This window comes from Salvelinus namaycush, chromosome 10, assembly GCF_016432855.1.
Source record: "Salvelinus namaycush isolate Seneca chromosome 10, SaNama_1.0, whole genome shotgun sequence".
Lineage (NCBI taxonomy): Eukaryota > Metazoa > Chordata > Actinopteri > Salmoniformes > Salmonidae > Salvelinus > Salvelinus namaycush.
Genome location: NC_052316.1, coordinates 8,964,919 through 8,984,813, shown reverse-complemented (window position 1 = coordinate 8,984,813; position 19,895 = coordinate 8,964,919). Strand labels below are relative to the sequence as shown.

At 44.1% G+C, this 19,895-nt stretch overlaps 1 protein-coding gene across 1 annotated transcript; it reads right to left on the bottom strand.

The window, feature by feature from the left end:
• Positions 1-13,254: 13,254 nt before the first annotated feature.
• Positions 13,255-18,878, bottom strand: LOC120054407 (diencephalon/mesencephalon homeobox protein 1-B-like). Its single transcript, XM_039001822.1, has 4 exons — positions 18,725-18,878; positions 18,297-18,475; positions 14,357-14,777; positions 13,255-13,694 (listed from the first exon to the last, which is right to left on the bottom strand). The coding sequence occupies exons 1-4, from the start codon at positions 18,876-18,878 to the stop codon at positions 13,255-13,257; spliced, it is 1,194 nt and encodes a 397-aa protein (XP_038857750.1).
• Between the last annotated feature and the right edge of the window lie 1,017 nt (positions 18,879-19,895).

The following is a 19,895-nucleotide window of genomic DNA, read 5'->3' as shown; positions in this document are numbered from 1 at the left end:
ACATATGGGAGATTCTGGAGGGGCGCCTGAGGGTTTTCAACCACCATCAACAAAACACCAAATGATGGAATTTCTCATAGAAAAATGGTGTCGCATCCCTCCAGTAGAGTTAGACACTTGTAGAATCTATGCCAAGGGTCATTGAAGCTATTCTGGTGGCTTTGGAGTCTCATGGTGGCCCAATGCCCTATTAAGACACTTCCTGTTGGTGTTTCCTTTATTTATTATTATTATTAAAAATATATATATTTAAAAAAAATTGTATGCCCCTTTTTTCTCCCCAATTTCGTGGTATCAATTTGGTGGTTACAGTCCTGTCCCATCGCTGCAACTCTCGTACGGACTTGGGAGAGTCCCCTAACCCGGACGACGCTGGGCCAATTGTGCGCCGCCCCATGGGTCTCAGACAGAGCCTGGATTCGAACCAGGATCTCTAGTGGCACAGCTATCACTTCGATGCAGTGCCTTAGACCACTTCGCCGCTCGGGAGGCGCGTTTCCTTTATTTTGGCAGTTGCTTTTCCTCCATCTGTATTTCTGCTACCGTATCTCTATGTTTGGCCCTTCTAGCGTTCTGCTGTCCTCTCTCTCTTACTCTGTGTTTTTGCTTCACTTCTACCTCTTTTTCTCTTGCCCCTTTCTGCCATAGCTCTCCTACTTCTACCTCTCTCCCTTTCCACCTCGGCTTCCCCCCTTCCCCTCTCTTCTATATTCCCTTCTCTTTTTATTTTTCTCCCCTTTACCCCTGGCCATAGTTGGCCGGGTCTTTCCCTCATAGTCCCTCCTCTCTCAATGTTTACCCTCTTCTCTCCTCTCTCCATCTTGGTGCCACAGATGAGTAGCACAGATCATTTTCCCTGTGAGTGATTACTGCATCGCCTCAATAACAGGACATGTCTTTAGCGCAGCAATAGATAAGGGGGACCTAATGACACATAGCGTTTCCATTGGCATGGCCAGCGCGCTGCGGCCGCCGCGTATTGTGATTACCCCCCCAAGTATATTGTAAATATGTGTTTTCGATTTTACATAAATTTACATTTTTTTAAAACTCTCCTGGGATGGGAGGCCATTAGGGGACAATGCATTTTGTTTTCCATCATCGTGGTGCATTCCTATTCTCTTTGCCATTCCATTATTGAATATGAAATCATATCTGTTAGAGTGAGGTAGACACATTAGGCAGGCGAGGAGGAGAGTGTAGATTGAGAGGTAGGGTTATTAGTGTTATCTGTGTCAGAGAGATTCTGGCTGTTTCATTCAGTCAGGGAGCATTAAGCAGTAAGAGGCAGGGGAGGGGGTCTCTGGTCTCTTCAGAAGAACGCAAATCCCTACAGTAACAGTGTGACACACACTCGTTCTTGCTCTCTCACTCTTTGTCGGTCTCTAACACAGCATTAAAAGTGTTTTCCTTATTTTTATTTAACCTTTTATTTTAAGAGTCATGCTGAGACCAAGGCCTCTTTCACAAATGAGCCCTGTATACATATAAAATGCTTGATTTCAAACTGTAATCAGGATGATGTCATTGTTCAATAACGTTAGCTGATTGTAGTTCTGACTTGTGTTTTAGTAAGACTATATTAGGACCGCCTCAGTTTCAGCACAACTTTTTTTTCAATCTCAGCAGGGCTAATTCTACGTTTCGATGGTACAAGGAAGACGCAAACCGGATGTCATTGTTTTCAATGAGAGCGCGACGGTGAATGCCGTTGGCCACCACAGTAGACGGGACTTGCCACCAGAGTTCCAATATTTCAACTTTTGCCGTCTGCTGTGGAGTTGTTTGCTACCAGATGTTTGATTTGCGCTGATTGTTTAATGAAATCACCATAGCAACCATACGGTCGTGCTGGCTTGCTTTTGCAGTCACCCTCTTTCAGTCACCCTCTTTCTTGCTTTCTTGTCCGGCTATGCCGACTGGTATGACAGTTTTTGCTTCCCTCGTCTAAACGCAGCATTAGATTGAAAGAAGTTGTGCTGAGACCGAGGCTTCACTAATATGGACGTTTTCATATGTAATAAGGAGTTTTCAGAGTTAGATCTCAACACTCAACTGCAGATTTACCTGGCTCCAGACCAAGAAAACAGAACATAACAGGGAACCTCTACCAGTGCCTCTAGCAGGGACCTTTTATGTTCCAGCTCATTGGTAGGAAGTCCAAACGCCTCATTTACAGAAATCTCAGGCTATGAGATCAGGTACTTTAAAAGCCATCCCAACCCATTCACACCCCGTTCGGGTGCAAACAAATAAAAATACGATATTGCCCCAACTAAACTAGGATGATTCTGTCTTAATGTGCCATTTCAGGGACCAAGGAGCCCCTTGGTCATTATAGTGCCGTAGACTCTCAGGTAGTAATGTCTGTCGCAACACGACTCTTGCCTTCCAGATGATCAAAGTCACGAGTTCTGCCTCTGAGACCTGAAAGCCACTTCCAAAGGGATATTGGATGGAGTGAGATTGGCAGCTTTCAGGACTTTGGTCCATTTCATCCGCCATTACTCCCCAATAGGAAGAGCCAGCATGTGGAGAGATGGAGGGAGGAGAGGAATGGGAGATTACCAGACAGCTCATACAGGTGTACATGGAGTAGCGCAAGTAGCGTACAGGGGCCTTTTTCTTTACACCAGCCCACGCACAGTGCTTCTTGCATGGGGGCTGGGATCTCTGAGGTATATGCTCACCAATTTCTCTATGACAGGATTAGCCAAGAGCTCTGAATGATTTCCTCAAATTCTGTGACTCAACAATTCCGTGATCCAGGTTCTAGCGGCTTTAAGAGCCGCTATCCCAACTTTGAAAAGCTTACCCTCTGGACAAGGGACACTGTTTTTTTGTTTTTTTCCCGAGATGGTTCCGCTTCCCTTTTTCTGCTGCTTTCAGGCGTTCATCAACCCCCCCTTTCCCTCCTTTCCCTCTCGCCATCCCTCTTCTCACTACCTCACCATCTCTTTCCCCTCTTGTACATCTGCTAGGTTGAGTTGTTTTTTTTCCTTTCTTCCCTCTGGCGGCTCGCTTGGCCCACGGCCCTTATAGCCAAATTGGTTTACATTGGGGAGTTAAACGCACTGCAAATGCGCTTAAACACGTACAGTCAAAAATGCAGACAGTGCGTGTCAGGATTAGCACCGAAGTCAGGGGGAGAAAGGAGAGCGTCTCGGCTGCACAAAGCTGGGGAGCAGCTAGCGAAGCCTGCAGCTACAGGCCGTCTCATCCACTTTTCAGAAGAAAGGGAGAAGGATTTAGCATTTGCATGCAAGTCTGTAATTCCAGGAATTATAGGAACTTGTCGGCCAACAATCAAACTCCTTACGCTGTATTGTGAAAGTATTGTTTCACACGTGTGAGCAGACCTGGGAGTTACTATACGCCGCTGGTGGAGGGAGTCTTGGGGAGTTGGCCTAGTAGCTGTTCTAGGATCAGTTTCCCTGGTCTTGGTGATGCTCTATAGGGGAATTAGAAGCAGCCCATACCCTGACCTAGGGATAGTTTGCGATTTTGGCTTCCCCAAAGTCAGGTAAAGTTGCGGATACCATTTTTATGTATCTGCGTGCAGTTTGAAGGAAGTTGCTAACTAGCGTTAGCATTTAGTTACCGTTGCTAACTAACTATCATGCTAGCTGTTCCTGTAGACCAATCATTGCGCTAACACTAGTTAGAGGCAGTTTCGCGAGCCAATGCTAACTTCCTTCACACTGGACGCAGATACATAAAAATGGTACAATCCAAACTATCCCTTTAACCACAAAGTGGTTATTACCTAACCTTAATAGGAATGTGCATGTGTAATCGAGTGCTTGAGTACTCGAACGGACTTGAACCATCCATAACCAGAGATCAATTATTTTTTTATACTGTAATACTATTTGTGTGATTTTATTTCTTAACTCTGGTCAAAATAAAAAAATGTGTTATATTGAGATGGAGTGGGTTAACTATCACATTACAATTTCTTTATTTAGTGATTCACTTTGCAGAAATCGCTCCGCCATTTCTCGGTTGCTAAATGTAGAAAAGTTTGGCAAATTTTTGTTTGTGACAAAACAAGCAATTATAGTGTAGTAGAGAATCATTGTACCATCTACACTGCTTTGAAATGTATTTTCCATACCCATAATATTGTATTTTTAGCTGTTTTAGGTGTCTAGCGGGAAGTAGGCACTATCAGCATGGCGGCCAAAACGCAGCGAGGTTTGGAAGTGTTTTGATCAAACTGATGAAACCCATGTGTAATGCAAACTATGCAATATCAAGCTCTCCTTTTCACAGCACAACCAGCTTCATTAGGAATCATATGCTTATCAAGCATAAAGAAACGTTCTTGGAGTGGGACAAGCTGCACCAATCTCTCATGACATCTTTTGCCACTGCAAAGCACCTCATTACAGTTTCAATGAATTATTCTCAAATGACACTTAGTTTTTATTGACTGAATATACACTGCTCAAAAAAATAAAGGGAACACTTAAACAACACAATGTAACTCCAAGTCAATCACACTTCTGTGAAATCAAACTGTCCACTTAGGAAGCAACACTGATTGACAATAAATTTCACATGCTGTTGTGCAAATGGAATAGAGAACAGATGGAAATTGTAGGCAATTAGCAAGACACCCCCAATAAAGGAGTGGTTCTGCAGGTGGTGTGCAAGGAGGAGCAGGAGGAGCACTGCCAGAGCCCTGCAAAATGACCTCCAGCAGGCCACAAATGTGCATGTCTGCTCAAACGGTCAGAAACAGACTCCATGAGGGTGGTATGAGGGCCCGACGTCCACAGGTGGGGGTTGTGCTTACAGCCCAACACCGTGCAGGACTTTTGGCATTTGCCAGAGAACACCAAGATTGGCAAATTCGCCACTGGCGCCCTGTGCTCTTCACAGATGAAAGCAGGTTCACACTGAGCACATGAGCACATGTGACAGACGTGACAGAGTCTGGAGACGCCGTGGAGAACGTTCTGCTGCCTGCAACATTCTCCAGCATGACCGGTTTGGCGGTGGGTCAGTCATGGTGTGGGGTGGCATTTCTTTGTGGGACCGCACACCCTCCATGTGCTCGCCAGAGGTAGCCTGACTGCCATTAGGTACCGAGATGAGATCCTCAGACCCCTTGTGAGACCATATGCTGACACATGCACATTTGTGGCCTGCTGGAGGTCATTTTGCAGGGCTCTGGCAGTGCTGCTCCTTGCACAAAGGCGGAGGTAGCGGTCCTGCTGCTGGGTTGTTGCCCTCCTACGGCCTCCTCCACGTCTCCTGATGTACTGGCCTGTCTCCTGGTAGCGCCTCCATGCTCTGGACACTACGCTGACAGACACAGCAAACCTTCTTGCCACAGCTCGCGTTGATGTGCCATCCTGGATGAGCTGCACTACCTGAGCCACTTGTGTGGGTTGTAGACTCCGTCTCATGCTACCACTAGAGTGAAAGCACCGCCAGCATTCAAAAGTGACCAAAACATCAGCCAGGAAGCATAGGAACTGAGAAGTTGTCTGTGGTCACCACCTGCAGAACCACTCCTTTATTGGGGGTGTCTTGCTAATTGCCTATAATTTCCACCTTTTGTCTATTCCATTTGCACAACAGCATGTGAAATTTATTGTCAATCAGTGTTGCTTCCTAAGTGGACAGTTTGATTTCACAGAAGTGTGATTGACTTGGAGTTACATTGTGTTGTTTAAGTGTTCCCTTTATTTTTTTGAGCAGTGTATATGTGGAAATTTTATTTCAGTTCATGTTTAATTACTTAACCTACCTTTACATAGTCATTTTGATTCCTATTATAAGGCTTCTACAAGCAGAGGTTGCTGCCTTTTTTTATGATTGTGTTCAATATAACCAATTTATATTACAGTTTCAACATGAATTTTAAATGGATCTTGATTTTTTTATTGAACTGAATATACAGTTGAAGTCGGAAGTTTACATACACCTTAGCAAACTTAATTTAAACTGTTTTTCACAATTCCTGACATTTAATCCTCGTAAAAAGTCCCTGCCTTAGGTCAGTTAGGATCACCACTTTATTTTAAGAATGTGAAATGTCCGAATAATAGTAGAGAGAATGATTTATTTCAGCTTTTATTTCTTTCATCACGTTCCCAGTGGGTCAGAAGTTTACAAACATTCATTTCTGGTAGCCTTCCACAAGTTTCCCATAATAAGTTGGGTGAATTTTGGCCCATTCCTCCTGATAGAGCTGGTGTAACTGAGTTAGGTTTGTAGGCCTCCTTGCTCGCACACACTTTTTCAATTCTGCCCACCAATTATCTATAGGATTGAGGTCAGGGCGTTGTGATGGCCACTCCAATACCTTGACTTTGTTGTCCTTAAGCCATTTTGCCACAACTTTGGAAGTATGCTTGGGGTCATTGTCCATTTGGAAGACTCATTTGCGACCAAGCTTCAATATATCAATATATCCACATAATTTTCCTGCCTCATGATGCCATCTATTTTGTGAAGTGGACCAGTCCCTCCTGCAGCAAAGCACCCTCACAACATGATGCTGCCACCCCCGTGCTTCATGGTTGGGATGGTGTTCTTCAGCTTGCAACCCTCCCCCTTTTTCCTCCAAACGTAACGATGGTCATTATGGCCAAACAGTTATATTTTTGTTTCATCAGACCAGAGGACATTTCTCCAAAAAGTACAATCTTTGTCCCCATGTGTAGTTGCAAACTGTAGTCTGGCTTTTTTTATGTCGGTTTTGGAGCAGTGGCTTCTTCCTTGCTGAGCGGCCTTTCAGGTTATGTCGAGATAGGACTCGTTTTACTGTAGATATAGATACTTTTGTACCTGTTTCCTCCTGCATCTTCACAAGGTCCTTTGCTGTTGTTCTGGGATTGATTTGCACTATTCGTACCAAAGTACGTTCATCTCTAGGAGACAGAACGCGTCTCCTTCCTGAGCGGTATGACGGCTGCGTGGTCCCATGGTGTTTATACTTGCGTACTATTGTTTGTACAGATGAACGTGGTACCTTCAGGCGTTTGGAAATTGCTCCGAAGGATGAAGCAGACTTGAGGTCTACAATTTGTTTTTCTGAGGTCTTGGCCTATTTATTTTGATTTTCCCATGATGTCAAGCAAAGAGGCACTGAGTTTGAAGGTATGCCTTGAAATACATCCACAGGTACATCTCCAATAGGCTAATTGACATTATTTTTTAAATATTATTATTTATTTATTTTGACCCCCTTGTTCTCCCCAATTTCATGGTATCCAATTGTTAGTTACTGTCTTGTCTCATGGCTACAACTCCCGTACGGGCTCGGGAGAGACGAAGGTCGAGAGCCACGCGTCCACCGAAACACAACCCAACCAAGCCGCACTGCTTCTTAACACAGAGCGCATTCAACCCGGAAGCCAGCCGCACCAATGTGTAGGAGGAAACACCGTACATCTAGCGACCTGGTCAGCGTGCACTGCGCCCGGCCCGCCACAGGAGTCGCTAGTGCGCAATGAGACAAGGATATCCCTACCAGCCAAACCCTCCCTAACCTGGATGACGCTAGGCCAATTGTGCGTCGCTCCATGGACCTCAGGGCTCGAACGCAGAGTCTCTGGTGGCGTAATTGACATAATTTGAGTCAATCAGAAGCTTCTAAAGCCATGACATAATTTTCTGGAATTGTCCAAGCTGTATAAAGGCACAGTCAACTTAGTGTATGTAAACTTCTGACCCATTGGAATTGTGATGCAGTGAATTATATTGAAATAATCTGTCTGTAAACAATTGTTGGAAAAAGGACTTGTGTCATGCACAAAGTAGATGTCCTAACCGACTTGCCAAAACTATAGTTTGTTAACAAGAAATTTGTGGAGTGGTTGACAAACAAGTTTTGTTGACTCCAACCTAAGTGTATGTAAACTTCCGACTTCAACTGTGTATGGGGCAATTAGGATTTGTTATCTCTAATGGTTATGATAAATTGGGCATTGTTGTGCACTGTTGACATAAATAAATGCGCTATTTCGTTTCCATTGCGTGCCTTGTGTTCAAGTACTCTGAAAAAAATGTGGGTAGGCTACAGTAGGGGTTCCCAAACTTTTTCACTCAGGCCCCCCTTCCACACCCCCCTGTCGGCCCCTCTACGGGGTGCGTCCCACTGTTTGGGAACCACAGGGCTCCTGCAACTGTGAAATGATTTCAAATGGCCATCCCTAAACCTTAACCCTTCGTAGTTCTTACGTCCTTGAAGTCATGATTTTGACGAGAGATTGTTATAATTTTGACAAGACGCGTCTCCCCTTTTGGAACATCATATTTTGATTTTCCCCAAATCCGTTGGATAAACGTTGACTATCAACCTGAGCTTGTTAAGAAGTCAGGATGCAAATCAATTAAGTTTGCGTTGTGAGATGTGCTGAGAGTCAGCATCAGATCCTAACCAAGCTAGCAAAGAACCTTCCCATCATGGTCCCTTAAGGTTCTCCTTTGGTTATTTGAAATAGAACTTTTCCACAACATTCTGGGAACCAAAATGTGTTAGCTGAGAAGTGACTAAGACATATATAATGACTCTAATTGAATGCATAAGTCCGTTGTGGGATTTTGTCATAACGAAAGGGATGTGGATTTGGATAGTTCTCCTTGTTTAACACTATATCACATTGTAGAGAGAGGTTAATTGGCAAAGAGCTCAATGCAAATATAGACCCAGTCCTGGCGGAGGGAGAGTGGGTGGTGCTGAATGGAGCGTCGCTAACCTTTGACCCCTGTCATGGGGACGTTTCTCAGATTCTCAGCGGTGAACAAGGAGAAGTCAGTGAAGTAATCCTGCGGTCATGGCTGTGGGTCCATTCACATGAATAATAAAGTCATATATGAACTAGTCATGTCATTGTCTTCTATGTACTCTAGTCAGATGCAGTAGCACAACCCATCAAGTAAACCACGTAGTTGAGTAAAAGAAACACAAACCACCTACTGTTGAGTTATTAACTCAGCCCATGTAATCGAACACTTCTTACTTTCCTGAGTCGACCAAACATCAGCGATTTTACTGGAGAGATCACTGGATTATTCAGACAGCAATAGAGCTCAGACGGCTACATGTATGAAGCAATTCCTCGTTGAACACATTTTTTTGTATTGCATGCCTGATTGACGTGAGAGAATATTTCATGAATATGCCGTCGTCCTATATGGTGTAATTTGAATAGTATCTATTAGAGAAATACGGCTATACACGTGCAAAACCTACTGCAGGGCACTTGGACATCAAAGTGAATAATGACAACTTTGCAACGTCAAATGCGGTCAGTCACAGAGTAAAACAGACTTGAAATGTAAAACGTACAGTTCTTTACAGCTCGACACAAGGGAATAATGTTCTACTACAAGACAAGGTTCTCAGGACACTTCTCTTCACCTGATGTTGTTCCTCTTTGTGGGGACACCACCATGCCCGCCGCCTCCCTGTCCGGTAGCGTCAGTGTAACACCCCTCACCATGCACAGCCAGTGGGGGTGTTGGTGTGCGCATGTGTAACCTCCCAAAGAGACCGTAGTCATTCACCCAGCAGCCCTCCTCCTTCTCCTCATCCCCTTTCTAACCCACCCCTCCCTCCGTATCCACGCCTCTAGACCTCCCAACACAATGCCCCAGCACAGCCTGAGCACACCCAATATCATAGTGCACCATTCATTCAATCATTGTTTTTTTCCCCCTCTTTCACCCCCTTCATGGGCCTACTAAAGGTTTTAGCTGGGCAGAGGAGGGCTGTCACCCAGGGAACCTTAGCCCATTGATGAAGTGACAGGCGCTGCCAGAATATGATCCTAATCCTGTTTCCAGCATTATCTTAGCCCGCTGGCATCGCAATTCCTCCACACATTCTCCGAGCTGTCAACGATGAAAATCCCTCTAATAGCGCATTGCCCAGATACACATCAAAGAGCTCCTGGAAACCTTCCTTCAGTGGCTTAGCAGCGCCGTAGACACACAAACACACACATACATGATCTCACACACGCACGCAAAAGTGTGCAAGCACACAAACAAGTGTGTGTACACACACACACACACACACACAGCATTCGCATAAACCATTTCGCACACAACTCACAATATACAAAGTTGTGTACACGCACAAACCCCATTGGTTGACAACATAATCATACAGGCTTGAACATCTTTTAAACCCAATATTTCTATGCCAGGATTTTTTATATCAACAAATGATTTTTAATGACATAGCTAGGACGTTGTTTTTTCCTTCAAATAATGATTTTGTACACTAACTTGATAGCCTTCAGTTAAAACTGGATAGAGAGATTTCTGATTGTATGGGTTGTTGAGGGAGTGAGAGAGAAAGGAAGAAAGAAGGAGAGAGGGACCAGAGAAAACAGGTGTCTGAACTTTGCTGACTCTAGGAACCTTTTCAGTTCTATTTCATCTTATTCTATTCTTACTTAATCCATCGATATCCCAACCCAAGTTAATCTTATTATGGCAAAGCATTCTGTTTCGGTGTAGCCGAACCTCGGATGACAGGGCCGAGAAGGGGAGTGGGGGATTGGGGACTCTTTAGAGCCTGACACTGTGCTTCAGTCATTTCATTTAGGATTAGTTACTCTGCATTCGGTGAACAAGTGGCAGGAGCTGTGTGTGTGTGTGGACGTGTTTAACTATACTTGTGGGGACCAGAAGTAAACAAACAAAAAAATATCTGACATTTTGTTAGTTCCCACAGGGTCAAACGCTATTTCTAGGTGGGTTTAAGGTTAGATGTAGTCTTAGGGTTAGAATTGGGTTCATGGTTAGGAGCTAGGGTTAGTGTTAGGAGCTAGGGTTAGGTTTTGCGGTTAATGGTTTAGGGTTAGGGAAAATTGGATTTTGAACTGGACTGAATTGTGTGTCCCCAAAAGGTTAGTTATATGAGACTTTGTGTGTGTACTGTTTGACATGAATGTCCTTAAACAGGGACTTCAGTGCTCTGTACATAGGCGTTGGGTGATGGAAAGAATTCCTAAGTTTTTTAAACTTTTAGAAATAAGTTTTTGTAAGACTGTGTGTGTGCACATATCTGCAGGAGCACATGCATGCCTGTGTTTTAGTGTGTTTGTGTGTTTGTTTGTTTGTTTTCTGTAGGCCAGGTTCCCTGCTGTGATAGTGATTTCACACTGCAGGGTGGTGGGAGGTGGGTGAAGCCTCCTGCTGTGTGATCCTCCATGGTTCAGGAGTTGTTCTGGTAGTCTGGTGAGCCACTCTGACCTAGCTGCTCCACCAGGTAGCCACCCATGGTCCCAAAGCTCTGGTAAGTACGGTAGCCCTAAAGGGCAAACTACACAAAAATATAAACGCAAAAAGTGTTGGTCCCATGTTTCATGGATTGAAATAAAAGATCCCAGAAATGTTCCATAAGCACAAAAAGCTTATTTCTCCCAAATGTTGTCCACAAATTAGTTTACATCCCTGTTAATAAGCATTTAATCCCTTCACCTGACAGGTGTGGAATATCAAAAAGCTGATTAAACCACATGGTCATTACACAGGTGCACCTTGTGCCGGGGACAATAAAAGGCCACTCTAAAATGTGCAGTTTTGTCATGCAACAATGCCACAGATGTCTCAAGTTTTGAGGGAGCGTGCAATAGGCATGCTGACTGCAGGAATGTCCACCAGAGCTGTTTCCAGATAATTTAATGTTAATTTCTGTGCCATAAGCCGTCTCATCGTTTAAAAAACTGTGGCCGTATGTCCAACCGGCCTCACAACCGCAGAACACGACCTCAGCCTAGGACATTCACATCCAGATTCTTCAACTGCGGGATCGTCGGAGGGGGGAGGGCGGGGTGCTGAAGAGTATTTCTGTTTGTAATAAAGCCCTTTTGTGGGGAAGAACTCATTCTGATTGGCTGGGCCTGGCTCCCCAGTGGGTGGGCCTATGCCCTCCCCACCCATGGCTGCCCCCCTGCCCAGTCATGTGAAATCCATAGATTAGGGCCTAATGAAATGATTTAAATTGAATTATTTCCTTATACGAACTGTAACTCAGCAAAATCTTTTAAATTGTTCCATGTTGCGTTTACATTTTTGTTCAGTATAGTTTTCAAAACACAAGAGTAGAAAAAAAGGCTTTCACATATAAACATGCAAATTGTCTCTGTTGTCTGTAATGTATTCACAACAGAATTATTCAAATTATATTGCATGATTTAAATTATCGTCTAAAATAATAATCTCATTCACCAATCGATCTTCATACACGTGGTTTATTCCCTTGCATTTTAACAGATAAATTACTCACATTTAAGTAAACAATTGAGAAATACATGTCTGGGATCTACAATGATAAAATACATACAGCGTTGGCCTGGGTGCCAGTGTGTTTCTGCTTAAGTCGATAACACCATTTTTTTTTTGTCACTGTCTTGACTCCGTAAAGATGTAGCGCTCTTAAACGCATGCAGAAACAACCTGGTACACAGGCGAACATAACATCGCTAGATTAAACATATTCATATTTGAACGTCGCTCTGTTCCCACCGTAGACTATAATCTTTACCCCAGCAGGTATTGGCTCATTCTACTGTAGGTCCTTTGCATAAAGCCACAATGGAACAATTCAAAAATAGCTTGAATGTTTCCTGTTTAAGTCCTCGACACAAAAGGAGACACTGATTTATACTCCCTAACCAAGCAGATGGGATGGGAACAAACAAGGAGGAATATTTACAGTACAATGTGGAATAAATTCTTGCAGGTGGGATGTAGCTCTTTAACAAGAAGTACCGTCCATCTGCCAGGTGCAGGGCATTGTGGGAGTTGTAGGGCCAGTCTGTGCTGTTGTAAATCTTTTGAATGGGTTTGATCTGAGGCTGGAATCTTGGTTCAATCTTTGTGCCGTTGTAATCCTTGTCTCAGGATGCATGCAAAGCTCATCTTTAATATTACTGTCACTCTCGCCAGCTCTAGTGTTGAGATCATCAGATACTGTAAACCGCCATGCATTTGCCCCAATATGCGATGACGGCTTTGTGATATAGGAGTGTAGCTTTGAGTTCTCTGATCCACATGGTTTGGTGGGTAGCAGTAGTGAGATTGGACTGGGTCTATGCATCTAACCTGCAAGGGATCAAATAAGCAGTGTCCAGTAGTGTATTGATCAAATGTCCAGTCCCAGTGTCCAAAACTGATGCAGTGTCTATAATGTCCAGTCAGTGAAGATGTCAGTAGAAGGGGTCATAATGTCTGGCTGCGTCCTTGGTAGCTGCCCTGCACTGGGGGGGAGGGGTCAGGTCAGTTGGGTAGTGTGTCCAGGCCCAGGGAGGCTGCGTGCTGCTTGGCCCTCAGACGCAGGTTCTCGATGCTGGTGGTCTTGCTGTTGAGGCTGGGCATGCTGCCCGGAGGAGCCTGGAGACCTGCCAGGGGGCTGTTCCACACTTGCTGGGCCTGGGACAGGGATGCCTGGGACATGGACTGGTAGTAGGATTGGCAGGGCAGGGAGCTCAGGGGGGAGGGCATGTTGACATTCATGCCTAGGTAGGGCAGGGAGGAGGGGGTACCCATGTCGAAGGAAGGGTAGTGGACCATGTTGTTGGTGGCGGCCATGTGCTGGCGGAACTGCTCCTGCAGGCGGAAGAGGCTGAGGGGGGACGAGGCGTAGGAGCCCTGGGACAGACCACTGCTGCCCATGCCACCACTGGAGGAAGGGAGGGAGGGAGAGCCCAGGGGAGAGTCTGATGATGAGAGAGAGAGAAGAAGATTTTGGTTTTAGTTAGGTCAAAAGATAATTGTAAACCGGGTAGTTTGGGTCCTGGTTGCTGATTTGGCTGAAACAGCATTTCAGCACCTCGGGGTTCGTGGTATATAGCCAATATACCATAGCTAAGGATTGTATCCAGGTACTCCGCTTTGTGTTGTGCATAAAGAACAGCCCTTAGCTGTGGTATATTTAAGCAATAAGGCCAGAGGGGCTGTGGCATATGACCAATATACTACAGCTAAGGGCTGTTCTTACACGCAACGCGGAATGCCTGGACACAGCCATTAGCAGTGGTATATTGGACATATATCACAAATCCCAGAGGTGCCTTATTGCTGTTATAAACTGGTTACCAATGTAATTAGAGCAGTAAAAATAAATGCTTTGTCATACCCGTGGTATACGGTCTGATATACTACAGCTGTCAGCCAATCACCATTCAGGGCTTGAACCACCCAGTTTATAATGGCCAATTTTCCACACCCCTTTGGGTCTAATTGCATAAATAACCACCACTGTTTATGTATTGTTTAGTGTTTGTTGCAAAGACTATTAAAAGACAATTCCGTTTTGTAAGCTGGCTCACAGTCTCGATGTATGGCCCAATATCTGTGACTGTGATAGAGGAGTTCATACCTGATGTGGAGCTGAGGCGTTTGCAGGACGGAGAGCCGCCTCCCGGCTGCAGCCCTGCATCCCCCTGCTGCATCTCCCCCTGAAGCTGCTGCTGCGTTTCCTCCTGCAGCCTCTCCCTCCTCAGCTCTTCCTCTCCCTCACCGTTGTCTTCGGCGGCCGACTCGCTGTCTGAGGGCTCCGGGGAGGTGACGTTCACCTCCACGTTCATCTCTGCAGGCTGGGGCTGCTTCGACTCCAACGTGGAGGACGAGGGAGGTGAAGGGCTCTGGGTGGAGGGCACACTTGTGGTGGAGGTGTCCTTGGTCTTGACATCGTCCTTGTCACCCCCCTCTCCGTTGGCCTCCTTCTGTTTCTGGAGCTGCTCCTTCTGGAGGCTGCGCTGCTTCTTGCGGAACTTGGCGCGGCGATTTTTGAACCACACCTGATGAGAGGAAGGATTTCAGTTGATTTACAGTAATAAAGCAATGTCATTACTTTTCAATCTCAGATTATCTTTTGGCTGAAATGTATTGCTACGAAAACTGTAATTCTCTATAATAGCCAAGGCTTCTGATAATGTCAATATTGGTAATTTTGATTTTATATACAGTACTAGTCAAAAGTTTGTACACACCTACCCATTCAAGGGTTATTCTCTATTTTTACTATTTTCTACATTGTAGAATAATAGTGAAAACATAAACTATTAAATAACACATATGGAATCATGTAGTAACCAAAAAAGTGTTAAACAAATACAAATATATTTTATATTTGAGATTCTTCAAAGTAGCCACCCTTTGCCTTGATGATAGCTTTGCAAACTCTTGGCATTCTCTCAACCAGCTTCACCTGGAATGCTTTTCCAACAGTCTTCAAGGAGTTCCCACATATGCTGGGCACTTGTTGGCTGCTTTTCCTTTACTCTGCAGTCCAACTCATCCCAAACCATCTCAATTAGGTTGAGGTCAGATGATTGTGGAGGCCAGGTCATCTGATGCAGCACTACATCACTCTCCTTCTTGGTCAAATAGCCCTTACATAGCCTGGAGGTGTGTTGGGTCATTGTCCTGTTGAAAAACAAATGATAGTCCCACTAAGTGCAAACCAGATGTGATGGCGTATCGCTGCAGAATGCTGTGGTAGCCATGCTAGTTAAGTGTGCCTTGAATTCTAAATAAATAACTGACAGTGTCACCAGCAAAGCACCCCCATACCATCACACCTCCTCCTCCACGCTTCACAGTGGGATCTACACATGCAGAGATCATCCGTTCACCTACTCTGTCTCACAAAGACACCGCGGTTGGAACCAAAAATCTCAAATTTGGACTCATCAGACCAAAGGACAGATTTCCACCAGTCAAATGTCCATTGCTCGTGTTTCTTGGTCCAAGTAAGTATCTTCTTATTATTGGTTTCCTTTAATAGGGGGTTCTTTGCAGCAATTGGACCATTAAGGCCTGATTCATTCAGTCTCCTCTTAACAATTGATGTTGAGATGTGTCTGTTACTTAAACTCTGAAGCATTTATTTGGGCTGCAATCTGAGGTGCAGTTAACTCTAATGAATTTATCTTCTGCAGCAGAGGTAAATCTGGGTCTTCCTTTCCTGTGGCAGTCCTCATGAGAGCCAGTTTCATCATAGCTCTTGAATGTTTTTGCGACTACACTTGAAGAAATTTTTCTAAGTTCTTGAAATGTTCCGTATTGACTGACCTTCGTGTCTTAAAGTAATGATGGACTGTCGTTTCTCTTTGCTTATTTGAGCTGTTCTTGCCATAATATGGACTTGGTATTTTACCAAATAGGGCTATCTTCTGTATACCACCCCTACCTTGTCACAACACAACTGATTGGCTCAAACGCATTAAGGAAAGATATTGCACAAATTAACTTTTAACAAGGCACACCTGTTAATTGAAATTCATTCCAGGTGACTACCTCATGACGCTGGTTGAGAGAATGCCAAGAGTGTGCAAAGCTGTCATCAAGGCAAAGGGTGGCTACATTGAAGAATCTCAAATATAAAATATAAAACACTTTTTTGGCTACTACATGATTCCATGTGTGTTATTTCATAGTTAGGATATCTTGACTATTATTCTACAATGTAGAAAATAGTAAAAATATACATATTTGATGCATCCAATGTGTATATTGTTGATTCTTACAAATATAATTTTAACTAATAACACATTTACTTCTACACTGAACAAAAATATAAACACAACATGCAACAATTTCAAAGATTTTACTGAGTTACAGTTCATATAAGGAAATCAGTCAATTTAAATAAATTCATTGGGCCTAATCTATGGATTTCACATGACTGGTAATACTGAAATGCATCTGTTGGTCACAGATGCCTTAAAAGAAAGGTAGACTTGTAACCAACTCAAGCATGGCCCTTCAATAACAAATACTTATTCACAGCTTCAACTGCTGTTCAGACAAAAAATACTCAGAAAACCAGTATCTGGTGTGGCCACCATTTGCCTCATGTTGCGCGACACATCTCCTTCGCATAGAGTTGATCAGGCTGTTGATTGTGGCCTGTGGAATGTTGTCCCACTCCTCTTCAATGGCTGTGCGAAGTTACTGGATAGTGGCGGGAACTGGAGCAGGCTGTCATACATCGTGATCCAGAGCATCCCAAAAATGCTCAATGGTTGACATGTCTGTTGAGTATGCAGGCCATGGAAGAACTGGGATATTTTCAGCTTCCAGGAATTGTGTACAGATCCTTGAGACATGGGGCTGTGCATTATCATGCTAAAACATGAGTTGATGGTGGCGGATGAATGGCACGACAACGGGCCTCAGGATCTCGTCACGGTATCTCTGTGCATTCAAATTGCCATTGATAAAATGCAATTGAGTTCATTGTCCGTAGCTTATGCCTGCCCATACCATAATCACACCGCCAGCATGGGTCACTGTTCACAACGTTGACATCAGCAAACTGCTCGCCCACATGACGCCATACACGCTATCTGCCATCTGCCCGGTACAGTTGAAACCGGGATTCATCCGTGAAGAGCACACTTCTCCAGCATGCATAGTGGCCATCGAAGGTGAGCATTTGCCTACTGAAGTTGGTTACGACGCCAAACTGCAGTCAGGTCAAGACTCTGGTGAGGACAATGAGCTCACAGATGAGCTTCCCTGAGACGGTTTCTGACAGTTTGTGCAGAAATTCTTCGGTTGTGCAAACCCACAGTTTCATCAGCTGTCCTGGTGGCCTGAAGGTAAAGAAGCCGGGTGTGGAGGTCCTGGGCTAGTGTGGTTACACGTGGTTTGCGGTTGTGAGGCCGGTTGGATGTACTGCCAAATTCTCTAAAACGACTTTGGAGGCCGGCTTATGGTAGAGAAATGAACATTAAATTATCTGGCAAGATCTCTGGTGGACATTCCTGCAGTCAGCATGCCAATTGAACACTCCTTCAAAACTGTGACAAAACTGCACATTTAGAGTTGCCTTTTATTGTCATCAACACAAGGTGCACCTGTGTAATGATCTTGCTGTTTAATCAGCTTCTTGATATGCCACACCTGTCAGGTGGATGGATTATCTTGGCAAAGGAGAAATGCTCACTAACAGGGATGTACACAAATTTGTGCACAATTTGAGAGAAATAAGCTTTTTGTGAGTATGGGACATTTCTAGGATCTTTTTATTTCAGCTAATGAAACATGAGACCAACATTTCATATGTTGCGTTTATATTTTTGTCCAGTATATATTGCTCTTCCTGTCTGCAGAACTCAAAAACATCCACTAGTCATGGCCAGAAAAAAATGTATCTGCCCAAGACCGACATCATTGGAGATCTTTGGTATGGGCCCTGGAGAGGATTAAGTAAGTATTGCTCTTTATCATCCTCACTCCCACTCACTCCACCCCAGAAGATGAGAACCTCGTGAAATATTTCCTTTCTTTCGACTCCGTAGTATCCTCACCTGTACACGGGCCTCTGGCAGGTTGGTGCACATGGCCAGGCGCTCACGCATCACCACGTCAGGGTAGTGGGTCTTCTGGAAGGTCTTTTCCAGGGCTTCCAGCTGCTGGGCAGTGAAGGCTGTGCGACTGCGCCGCTGCTTCCTGTGCTGGGAGCCATACCGGGCCTCGAGGATGATGTCTTGAAATGTGCAGCCGTTGAAGGAAAAGAGACGGGGCCAATTTAATTGAGAGTCTGGCTCTGAATATGGATTTAAGTAAATGCTTCAATTTATTGTGTAAGACACTTAGTTCGACTACTTCAAGAGCCCTTTAACACAAGGCAACAGACTTGACCATCACATAGCATTAGCCTAATTGTATTGCAAATATTTCTGACTTATGGACAGATTTAAGCTATATATTCAGAAAATGTGCAACCAGTTCTTACCAGCCAGTCTCTCTGCCAGGGTGAGCGCGTGCACGGACGGCCGGTAGTCAGGGGCGTGCTGGGCCTGCTGCGCCGCCTGCTGGTGGAGGTTGTACATGGCGCTTAGCGAGTTCATGGCGTGGAGAGAATATCCATTCACTCCGTAGTGCTGCATGGCTCCCGTCAACTTAAAAAAAAAAAGTGGGAAAAGTTGTTTATGGGAATTTGTAATTACACAAGTTTGAGGTTAAATGTAGCTACAAGTCAAACAATGTATTGTTATTGTTGAATTATAGCCTAAACCATAGTGTAATATCAGTGTGGATTGATCAAGGCTATAGTCTTGTTAATAGCCTGTAGATGTAGATTAATAGATAATTCAAAGATCAAGTAGGCTTAAGTTATTATCACCTATTTTTTTTATTATATCTTCATTTCCTATTTCCATACATTTTATCAAAACTATTTCGCCTATCAATAGCTGACTTCTAATACCTTTAATTGGGCACATGCTTTTGGACATGATCCAATATTGCATCAGCTATTATAGGGCTATAACTGTAAATATTTGTATTTGTAAAGATTAAAGCTGAGAGTGAGACATTATAATATAATGGCATTGAGAAGCCAAGCCAGCCTCCACGAACCCTAACCCTCTGTTCCCACGCAAAGCTCGCTATTTAACCAGCCTGTCCCAAGAGGGTCCCCCCCCACACTAAAGCCCCAGGGGCTGTATGAAATAATTAGCCTATTCTCCTGTGTTATCGCAACATTAATGCTGATATTGATATTCATTATTTGTATGTCGCACTTGACGTTGTGCCTGAAAGCAAAGCGACGTGGGCCTACTAAATATGCTAAATATAGAGTCCCTACAGCACTAGCTGAAGTTAAAAATGCCAACGAAACGTCAACAGAAAACTACACAATAATCAGAAATGAATCGGGGACTTTGCTCTGAAAAATCACATAAAAGCAAATAACTTGGCGTGACCAGCAGACTAAATAAATTATTAAATGCTATAATGTTTTCATTAAGAGTCCTATTAATTGCAGACTTATTGTCATATCCATAATGTGTAGCAAATTAGCGCATTTAATAGCCTAGCTAATTTGTATTCACACATAGATTACGATAAAATGATCCAAGCCTACGACTTAAATCTAAAAATTGTCAGTGCGTTGAGAATTT